Source organism: Drosophila persimilis, unplaced genomic scaffold, assembly GCF_003286085.1.
Source record: "Drosophila persimilis strain 14011-0111.01,24,50 unplaced genomic scaffold, DperRS2 tig00000431-arrow-pilon, whole genome shotgun sequence".
Taxonomy (NCBI): Eukaryota; Metazoa; Arthropoda; class Insecta; order Diptera; family Drosophilidae; genus Drosophila; species Drosophila persimilis.
In genome coordinates this window covers 1482432-1492659 of record NW_020825312.1, presented here as the reverse complement: position 1 = coordinate 1492659, position 10228 = coordinate 1482432, and the positions used below count along the sequence as shown (strand labels likewise).

Here is a 10228-nt window from a genome sequence, read left to right as displayed (position 1 = left end):
CCACCACCGATTACACCTACGAATGACATCCCTGGCTGTCACCGAGCTGTCAGTGGGTTCTTCATACGTGTCGCGTCGTTCGCTTTCACATTCGTTTTATTTTTGGGCTGAAAGGTAGGCTGGGCTGCTTGGAGAAATATTATAAAAATCAGAACAGACTTCATTTAAAATCGTAGCCTGAACGAGTGAACAAAGGAATTTTAAGTGCGACAGAAAGAGTCTCAGTCAAGTCTCTAAAATTCAATTTATTGAAAACTAAGTATATAATGCATCTCTCTCTATTTCACAGAGCTTCACAACAACACATAAAATGGCTCCTCCACAGAGAATGCGCGTCGCCAACGAGAAGGCCAGCAAATATGTGACAATGCGTGGCAATGTACCAAAATCCTCGGTAAGTTTTTCTTTAAAATGAGAATAGCTCGCATCAAAAATGCATACATCTCGCACGAGCCTGATAGAGTCAATCGCAAAAAGTGCCACGCCGTCATTGATTTTATTATTGCTTGCTGTTGTGTTCGTGCGCCAATGTGTGCGTGTGCGTGTCTGTGTGTGGGGAAGAAGCTGGTGTATGCTATCGCTTCTTCGGGAGCAGTGATTAGCTGTTGCGTTCGTCAGCGTTAACTCATACACCGGCCGTTCAATAATATGCATATCTGTGGTGCCTTGGCTAATTTTGATATATTGGCATTTTCAGAAAGCGAAAGAGGGACAGTACCCCGTTGGACCCTGGCTCTTGGCGCTGTTCATCTTCGTTGTCTGCGGCTCGGCTATTTTCCAAATCATTCAGTCGATTCGCGCTGCGTAAATGGTTCCAGATGACGGACTGTAGCAATAAACAACTGAAGATACTTCTTTCTGTAACTCCGGATCTAAATTCTATATCCTTCCCAAAAATCCTTTAATAGCTGAATTTTAACTATCCCCGGCAATATGTGCAACGTCCGCTGAGGATGAGCCTCAAAAACTTTGCTTTCCAGTTCATTTTAGGTTTGCAATATGAAACTCTGTCAACAGAGGCAAAATTCAAGTCCATTTTACGCATTTTGTATTAATTTTAAGCCTAAAAAAAACTGAAAATTATGTGCATTCCTGCAATTCTCTCTGTACACTTACGAATTAACTGAACTATTGCTGATTGTGTTGGTGGCAGTCACAATTTTATTGACGATAGAATGCATTTCTAAGATGCTTCTCAATGCAGTTTTAAATAGTGCAAAGTGTTTAAGCGTTGTTTTCCAAAGCGAAAACTAAAGGAGAAGTAACTAAGAGTACATACATAATGATGAATAATATATGATAATTTTTTACCTAAGGACTCTGACTTTATTATTGAATGGGGATGAGATTGTAATTCTGTAGAAGCGAAATTACCTAATTAAATTTTTTATTGTTTATAGGCTACAATTTAATCTTTATTTTTCAGTTTAAATTTTTTTTCTAGGATTCTAGGGGTTGGATTTCGCAACTAACTGTGACAGCTATTCAAAATATTCCTATTTTATTAATATAATTTAAACGAGGGGGAAAGTTGTAAGCCGCGGAAAAGGCGCGGCTCTACTGGTATACCTGGTACTTAGTCAGTATCTATGTGAGCTATGGTTTATGTAATTTATACAATATATTCTATATGTTGTGTGGTATCGCTGTTTGACACCATTTGTTCGAAACGCCGTGGAAATTTTTGTAATCGATTTTATCTTTTTTTATTTTTCCTTAATTTTTTTAATAACATCTGTCCCTTGTTTTCTATTCTCACACCAAGACCAGCTATATAAAAATCATTTTAAAGTGTCTAGCTTTTCTGTGACTACACCATTTAAAATACTTGTGAGAAGTCACAGTTTTGTAGAAATGGTCCATCTCTAGGTAGAAACATAAACAGCTGATTGCTGTCGCCGACGACGACACAGTTTGGAAAAAATGCGTTTAAAATTAAATATTGTGAGGAAACCCTATTGATTAGCCAATGCGGCGTTTATTTGCATCAGTCAATGCACAAATAATGTCAAAGAATAAGGGAAAAGCAAAGTCCGGCGTAGAAAATACAAACACAAAGCCGGCGCCGGCAAACGACAGCCCAGTCACCGTGGATAAAAGTGGCAATATATGCATTAAAATACTTGCAAAACCTGGAGCCAAGCACAATGGCATTACGAACATTGATCTTGAAGGCGTTGGCGTCCAAATAGCCGCACCGCCCAGTGAAGGAGAAGCCAATGCAGAGCTGGTGAAATTTCTTTCCAAGGTCCTGGGGCTGCGCAAGAGCGATGTCTCCCTGGACAAGGGATCGCGGTCCCGCAACAAGATCATACTGATCAGCAAGGGTGCATCGACGGTGGAGTCCATTCAGCAGCTGCTGCGCAAGGAATATGAATCGTAAGGCCTCTCCCCTCCCAGTTAGTTTTTAACAAATTCGATCCAATAAAAATGTTCATAGATATGCATTTGAAAACACAATTTGTTTGTTTATTTGGTTTTATCATCGATCGATCTGGTCATCAAACCTTAAGACATAAATTTCAATTCTAGAAGCTAGAGCGTGTAGTCTTTAGTTTATTTTTACATAAATTATGTGGACTCTAAATTAGAAATTCTTAAAACGACTGCTTCTGAAGTTAGTTTCCAGGAACCTGGCGGATTCTGTTCTGTATGCGAGTGTGGGATGACTAAGCGTATAATTGTCGCATATAACGCGACAAAAATGTTAATGGAAAAAAAAGTTATCTCCTGTGTCAATGTAAGCTACAAACAGTCGAAACTTAAAACATTTTTTGTGGGTGTGTGAATGTGTGTTTTGTTTGAGAAAGCTGATAGTTTAATCGACTTCCTCCATGTGGGAGGCATCCTCGGTGTCCTCGACCAGACCGGGGGCATCTCCACCACTGTGGGCGTCCTCGGTGGTCATGGGCTCATCCTCATCGATGCCAAGACCCAGCTTGATCATGCGGTAAATGCGACTGGCATGAACCTGGGGGCTGTCCAGAGAGAATCCGGAAGACAGCAGCGAGGTCTCGAACAGAAGGATGACCAGATCCTTGACAGCCTTGTCGTTCTTGTCGGCATCGGCCTTCTGGCGCAGGGCCTCAACAATGGGATGGTCGGGATTGATTTCCAACTGCTTCTTGCCAGCCATGTAGCCCATGGTGGCGGTGTCGCGCAGAGCCTGGGCCTTCATGATACGCTCCATGTTGGCGGACCAGCCGAACTGCGAGGTGACGATGCAGCAGGGCGAGTCCACGAGACGGTTGGAGACGACCACCTTCTCCACTTTGCTGTCCAAGATAGACTTCATCAGCTTGCAGAGACCCTCGAACTTGGCCTTATCTTCCTCACGCTTCTTCTTCTCGGCTTCATCCTCGGGCAGCTCCAGACCTTCTTTGGTGACGGACACCAGCTGCTTGCCCTTGTACTCCTTCAAGTGCTGGATGACATACTCATCAATGGGCTCGGTCATGTAGACAACCTCGAAGCCGCGGGCCTTCACACGCTCAACGAAGGCAGAGTTGCTGACCTGGTCCTTGGACTCGCCAGTGATGAAGTAGACGTGCTTCTGATTCTCCTTCATGCGGGACACGTAGTCCGACAAAGAGCAGAAATCATCGCCAGAGGCAGATGTGTGGAAGCGCAGGAAATCGGCGAGCTTGGCGCGATTGTTGCTGTCCTCGTGGACACCCAGTTTCAAGTTCTTGCTGAACTGTTCGTAGAATTTCTTGTAGTTCTCCTTGTCCTCGGTAAGCTCCTCGATCAGCTCCATGGTCTTCTTCACCAAATTCTTGCGGATCACCTTCAGAACCTTGTTCTGCTGCAACATCTCACGAGAGATGTTCAGAGGCAGATCCTCAGAGTCGACCACTCCCTTGATGAAGTTCAAGTACTCGGGAATGAGATCCTCGCAGTTGTCCATGATGAACACACGGCGCACGTACAGCTTAATATTGTTGCGCTTCTTCTGGTTCTCGAAGAGATCGAAGGGAGTGCGACGGGGGATAAAGAGGAGGGCGCGGAACTCCAGCTGACCCTCGACTGAGAAGTGCTTCACACACAGATGATCCTCCCAGTCGTTGGTCAAGGACTTGTAGAACTCGCCGTACTCCTCCTGGGAGATATCATCGGGGTTGCGGGTCCAAATTGGCTTGGTCTTGTTCAGCTCCTCGTCTTCGGTGTACTTCTCCTTAATGGTCTTCTTCTTCTTGCCATCCTTGTCCTTCTTGTCGGCATCCTCATCCTCGCCGACATCTTCGATCTTGGGCTCGTCGGTATCCATGTCCTTCTTTGCCTCGTCATCCTTCTTCTCATCATCAGCCTCGTCGTCGCTGACCTCCTTCTCGCGCTCCTTCTCCACCAGCAGTTTAATGGGATACCCAATGAACTGGGAGTGCTTGTTAACGATCTCCTTGATCTTACTCTCCTCAAGGTAATCGGTCTGATCCTCCTTGATGTAGAGCACAATCTTTGTGCCGCGACCCAGGGGCTCAGAGTTGTCGGCCTTCACGGTAAACGAACCGCCAGCGGACGACTCCCAAACGTACTGCTCATCATCGTTGTTCTTCGAGGTGACAGTCACGCGGTCAGCAATCAGGTAGGCCGAGTAGAAACCCACACCGAACTGGCCAATCATGGAAATGTCAGCGCCAGCCTGCAACGCCTCCATGAAAGCCTTGGTGCCGGACTTGGCGATGGTTCCCAAGTTGTTCACCAGGTCGGACTTGGTCATGCCGATACCGGTATCAATGATGGTCAGAGTACCAGCAGTCTTGTTGGGAATCAGCTTGATGTACAGCTCCTTGCCCGAGTCGAGCTTGCTGGGATCAGTCAGCGACTCATAGCGGATCTTGTCGAGGGCATCAGATGCGTTCGAAATCAATTCACGCAAGAAGATCTCCTTGTTCGAGTAGAACGTGTTGATGATCAACGACATAAGCTGAGCAATCTCAGCCTGGAATGCGAAAGTCTCAGCTTCTTCGGGCATCTGGAAGAGCAAGAAAATACCACACGAGAATTAGTCACAACTCATTAAATATGCAGCTGCATTGTTCACTGCCCATTTTCGATAATCATATTTCCCCACTTCCCTAGCACAAAATCTTTTTATTTCAAAATGGCAGACTTCTCATCCTTTTCTCTTTCGCACACGAACACACATACATTACAGTTAGCGAACACGCATACACTCGCACGCTTAGGGATGTACCCATTGTACATCCAGTTAACATTTACTGGAAGTTTCTAGAGCGCATAGGGTTGTCCAATGCGTACATCACCCCCAGATAAACAATCTAATTGAAGCTTTCTAGAAGAAAATTCTCCTTGACAACAGCACAGCTCTTTGGTGGTTTGATGTACGGCTAAAGTTTGCTGAAAATTTTGTGGTCAGGGTATGCATATGTACATACATATGTTTGCATGTGTGTATGTGTTCAAGTTACATGTGCAGAAGCCGTTTATGCATAAGATAGGTATCCAAGCACGCGAAAGGAAACTTCTAGAACCAGGTGGAAACAAAGACCTCTTTGAAATTTGATTCATGCCGAAGTTTGATTCACGATTTTTCTCGATGATGGAACATACATTCGCAAATTCACAGACATATGTGTGTCTGTGTGCATGACAAGTGCAAAAGACTGAATTCAAATAAGCACGTGTGCCAAGAAAATTAAGTTAAGGCACGTCTTTAATTAACCAGCATTTGTTGGACATGCAAGGTTGATGTTCTAAGAACCGGTCATCTAGAAATTTCGCGCCGAGCACATATTACAGCCGGCATAATTTTTCTGTTCGTGTATTGGTGTGCGAGGCGTAAAGCTACTTTTTATCGCCCGTGGTTACAAACTCGGGCAAAAAAATAGAACTTTAATCTAATTTTAAGATTATAGAAGATTTCACAGATTCTATTGATTTTCTGCATTTGGGTCAAGAACTTTTCATCAGCAGACGCGCAGCAAGCATTGCACCACAGCAGATCTTTACATTTTGTTAAATAAATGCACTTCCATTGTTAACGCTTACCTTGTATGTGTTTTAATTTAACAGCAGAGATAAAAATATATATATATTTTCACTTCGATTTGTGTAGAATAAATTCACTTTGTTGCACTGCGCTCTAAGCAAACGCACCTTCACTGGACAAAAATTTTTCAAGACTCGAGCCGGCAACAGTCGGCCCGCCTGCTTTTATAGCAAACCAACCCCAAGCGTAGAATTTTCTAGACGTTTCTAGAGGCTACGAGAATCCAGGGCTGCTATTTCCGGTACTGGCACAGAGTTGCACCGAGGCTGAAAACCAGTGTGACCGCAGACCGCAGAACAATACCGCCGTAATCTTAGAAATATACATAAATACTCCCATTTATTTGATTGTGTTTAAAGTGAGGTTTAAGTAAAAGAGGTGAACAAAAATTATAAGCATAAATCGTAAGTGAGTACGGAGTGAAACGTAAGTGCTGCGTCATTATTGTTGGTATACCCGTTTCAGCTATGATACCCTATATACGCTATACCCTATTTCCTTTAATTATTGTTAAAATTCGGATTTCCAAGCTGCTTTGTAGTTTCGTAGCATTCATAATTAATTGGAGCACCCTGAGATGACAAAAATGTAGTACATTTTGTTTTTCCGAAATGTATTTTTATATGGCAAGCAATCCCGAAAAAATAATCTCTCATGAATTTCATTCATTTTTCGGCTGGAACCGGTTCATGAATTACCCCCGATGAGAGATGGAAAATTCAAATACTTGGGTATTGAGATCTATATACCCTATGTTAATTTATATACTCTTAAAAATTAAAATTCATAGATTGATGATATTGATGAAGTATACCATTATATAGCTATATACCGTGAAGTATATAAAAGACGCCTGCTTTTAATGAAAACCAACCACAAGCGTAGAATGTTCTAGCCGTTTCTAGAGGCTAAGAGACTCCAGGGCTGCTATTTCCGGTACTGACATAGAGTTGCAACGTGGCTAGAAATAATAATAATATGGTAAAAATCCATCGATACATAATGAAAGTATATAGTATAGTATAGTATAGTATATATATATATAGAAAGTATATAATTTTATTTACTTAATTTTTTTTATTTTATTTTAGTCAATTTTGTTTAGTTATACTTGCATTTTGCTGTCAAACCGCTTATATCTGCCTCTATTTTCTCTATTTGAAATTGAAATTAAATTTTCTAGCCTGTTTCCTGATAAATGGCATTGAAGCCCAAATGGTTTTATATATATTATTATGTAAGAAAACAGTCAATTGTCTCGTTTAAATAGATATAAAACGGCGACTATAATGGGGCCAATATACGTTAAATATTTCTTACATTTTTCCAAAGGCTTGATATTGGTAAAATGTTAGTCAATCCGTGCCCATGTGGTTGAACGTTTGCCAAGTGCCACCTCCCATAATGGGAGAATTTAAATTTATATTAATAGTAGTACATATTATTTATATTAAAATAAATAAATGCTATTAAATAAATGTTATAGCAAATGTGATGAGCCAAACTGCATTCAAACAATTTTTTGAAAATTTCAAACGGCGAATTCAAAATAAAAATGTGTATTTTGAGCTCACCGCCATATCACAAAATCGTGCTGCCAACTCGATTAATTTTGCTCGATAGTTTGGACAACATTTGTCCCTAACCAACAGGGTGACCGTTTACGGTATTTTTAATACTTTTCGGTATTTTTAGGGGTTCAAAATGAGCCGACGGTCTATTTACGGTATATCGATATATTTCGGTAAATTAAGCAATTTTTCTGTATATTACGGTATATTTAAGATGGTGAAAACTTATCTGCAGAATACACTCTCTCAAATTTAAAAAGCGTTTCAGTCAAATTATATTTCTACTTTCTAGATTATATTTTACCTATAAATAGATTTCATATAATTTTTCAGTCTAGCAAAGCTTACAGCTTACACACATAAAAATATGTCTGAAACTTATAAGTTAATATTAAGCTGTTATTTGAAAGAATAATACTGACTTAAATTTACTAGATCCAAGCAGCAATGTTAATTTCGTAGAATTCCAAAAAATGAATTTGGGCATTTATGTAAGCCTCGAAGTGTCAAAATTAGAAAGAAATGAAAAATATGCATTTTTCCAAAGAGCACAGTCATTTTTGATCGAGTTGAGTGTACAATTTAAGAAAAGGTTGCCTTTTAACGAGAAGGTTTTTAAACTTCTCTCATTCCTAAACCCTGAAGACATAGTCAATGGCCAATTTGCATGACCTGTATAAAAGATTTCCTCAACCTTTTAAAGATCCGCAGGGAATCGATAGTTAATTTGTCCTCTTAAAAAATGATGAGGTTCTTTTTAGTTTATTAAAACACACACATAAGTCCTGGCCATTTCTGGTATACATTGGGACAAATAAAAGATTTCAACAATGAATTCAAATATGAAAAAATTTCAAAATTTGCGCAAGTACTGCTTATATTGCCAGTTTCGAATGCATCATGTGAAAGAATTTTCTCCGAAGTGAACTTAATAAAAACAAATACAAGAAATAGATTTAAGAATATACATGTTTCAAATCTTTTATATGTGAGACAAGGTCTAAGGAAGAACAACGGTTGCGAGAATTTTGAACCGAACACTGAAATTCTGTTAAAAAATCCCAGCGACATCGTTAGTGACGATAGTGATGTTAGTGATTAGTATATTATTAAGACAATTATTTCGAATAGGCCAATCAAGTAGGAAATTGATTCATCAATCGTATAAAATTATGTGGGCATGGCTAAATGTTCTATATAGCTAGTAATATGTAAAATAGACCTTGAATTCGTCAGTATATTTACGGTATATTTTGAAAATGAGGCGGTATGTTTAGTTATATTTCTGAGGGTCGGACGGTATATTTTATCGATAAATCCGCGGTCACACTACTAACCAACACTAATGATATAAACAAATATTTATTTATTACAAACATTTTATAAATTTGTATTTGTAAGCCATTCCAAATGTATAATGGGTGGCACTCGTTGCACTTTTCGAGATTGCAAAGTCTCTTCAAACCGGAATCCATCGATGCACTTCTTCAAGTTTCCCGTACGCGACCCGCGACAATTGGAAAAATGGCTAAAAATTTGCGCCAATGAAGAGATTTTAAAAGTATCTCAGCTTAAGCTGGCCAATCGTGCTGTGTGTGCACGTCATTTTCGCATTGAATGCTTCATGAACTATAAAATGGACCGGCTTATTGCCAAGCAGACGCCGACGTTGATGCGAGTGAACAAGGATCTCGCGTGGGACTTTGAATCTATCGACGAGAACGGCGAGGCGATGCTTGTGAAATTGCCTTCTCCCACCTCCGCACATCTTAAACCACCAGAGGGATTTGAGTGTCCTCTTGGATTTGATACCGATGCTATAGAAGGTGAAATTAGCTTGGAGCGATTGGTATATAAGCGACCCTCTTCAAGCTTGCCAGAGAAGGCATTCAAAAGGCGGAAATTGAATTTGACTAAGGTACAGCAGGAGCAGGAGCAGGAGCAGCATCAAACCAATACTAAAATGTCACCAAGAATGATCGACTTTCCTCGCAATGCATTGCAGAAGCAAAAAGCGGAGATTTGCAAGCCAATTATAAGTAAAATCAGTGCACGCCCAACAATTCAGGAACCCTCGATTCGCTCAGGGCAAAGTCAGGAAATGGCTATACGAGAAGAAGAACCTTCCGTTCCTGAATCAGATATCGAAACGCTACCAACTGCAGAGGAATGCCAACTCCAGCTGGAATATAATAAGCTAAAGTTGGAGTTTGAAAAGCTTTCGGAGCAGAATGTCCAATTAAAGCAACTGCAGGCGTCCATACCATCTACCAGTAGAGCTCCTCCGTCCAGCACTTTGACAAGCATGACCAAGCCGCAGCTATACAATGGCATAAAGAAATATCTGGGGCCCACTGTGGCCGCTCTGGTGCGCATGGAAATGTTCGGTGGTGCCGAGGATCGTAACTGGAAAGATGACGAGCGGCGCTTCGTCGTAGAACTGCTGCAGCTGGGCGAAAGTATCTACGAGCATTGCTGCGAGGAGTGGCGTTTTCGATTGCCCTCGCTGCGGATTGCACGTTCCTGGCTTGATAGCAAAGAACCGGAAAATGTCGATCACTCGCTCGAGTTGTAGCCGTATTAAGCGTATAATCCTTTTATTTTACCATTAATAACTATAAAATTAATTACTAGACTACGCTGGGTT

General features: G+C 41.0%; 4 protein-coding genes across 5 annotated transcripts; 3 read left to right on the top strand and 1 right to left on the bottom strand.

The window, feature by feature from the left end:
- Nucleotides 1-57: 57 nt before the first annotated feature.
- On the top strand, nt 58-864 carry LOC6596209 (stress-associated endoplasmic reticulum protein 2). Of its 2 annotated transcripts, none has more exons than XM_026989425.1 (3): nt 58-114; nt 290-394; nt 698-864. In XM_026989425.1, exons 2-3 carry the CDS (start codon nt 311-313, stop codon nt 806-808), a joined length of 195 nt encoding a protein of 64 aa, XP_026845226.1. In that variant the 5' UTR covers nt 58-114; nt 290-310; the 3' UTR covers nt 809-864. The 2 variants fall into 2 exon arrangements, with proteins under 2 accessions (XP_026845226.1, XP_002021277.1); XM_002021241.2 differs by lacking the exon at nt 58-114 and adding an exon at nt 185-229.
- Nucleotides 865-1933: 1069 nt separating this feature from the next.
- On the top strand, nt 1934-2460 carry LOC6596210 (UPF0235 protein C15orf40 homolog). The gene has a single exon (XM_002021242.2). It carries the CDS (start codon nt 1970-1972, stop codon nt 2381-2383), a length of 414 nt encoding a protein of 137 aa, XP_002021278.2. The 5' UTR covers nt 1934-1969; the 3' UTR covers nt 2384-2460.
- Nucleotides 2461-2536: 76 nt separating this feature from the next.
- On the bottom strand, nt 2537-6078 carry LOC6596212 (heat shock protein 83). Its single transcript, XM_002021244.2, has 2 exons — nt 6010-6078; nt 2537-4972 (listed from the first exon to the last, which is right to left on the bottom strand). Exon 2 carries the CDS (start codon nt 4970-4972, stop codon nt 2819-2821), a length of 2154 nt encoding a protein of 717 aa, XP_002021280.2. The 5' UTR covers nt 6010-6078; the 3' UTR covers nt 2537-2818.
- A 2904-nt stretch (nt 6079-8982) lies between these two features.
- On the top strand, nt 8983-10217 carry LOC6596213. The gene has a single exon (XM_002021245.2). The coding sequence runs from the start codon at nt 8999-9001 to the stop codon at nt 10154-10156; it is 1158 nt and encodes a 385-aa protein (XP_002021281.2). The 5' UTR covers nt 8983-8998; the 3' UTR covers nt 10157-10217.
- Nucleotides 10218-10228: the final 11 nt, after the last annotated feature.

What these genes read in the sequence shown, in the direction of transcription:
- LOC6596210 (XM_002021242.2), top strand. Translation starts at nt 1,970, where the DNA reads ATGCGGCGTTTATTTGCATCAGTCAATGCACAAATAATGTCAAAGAAT.
- LOC6596209 (XM_026989425.1), top strand. Translation starts at nt 311, where the DNA reads ATGGCTCCTCCACAGAGAATGCGCGTCGCCAACGAGAAGGCCAGCAAA. An exon ending in GCAATGTACCAAAATCCTCG is followed by an intron (nt 395 to 697) that starts GTAAGTTTTTCT and finishes TGGCATTTTCAG; the next exon opens with AAAGCGAAAGAGGGACAGTA.
- LOC6596213 (XM_002021245.2), top strand. Translation starts at nt 8,999, where the DNA reads ATGGGTGGCACTCGTTGCACTTTTCGAGATTGCAAAGTCTCTTCAAAC.
- LOC6596212 (XM_002021244.2), bottom strand. Translation starts at nt 4,972, where the DNA reads ATGCCCGAAGAAGCTGAGACTTTCGCATTCCAGGCTGAGATTGCTCAG.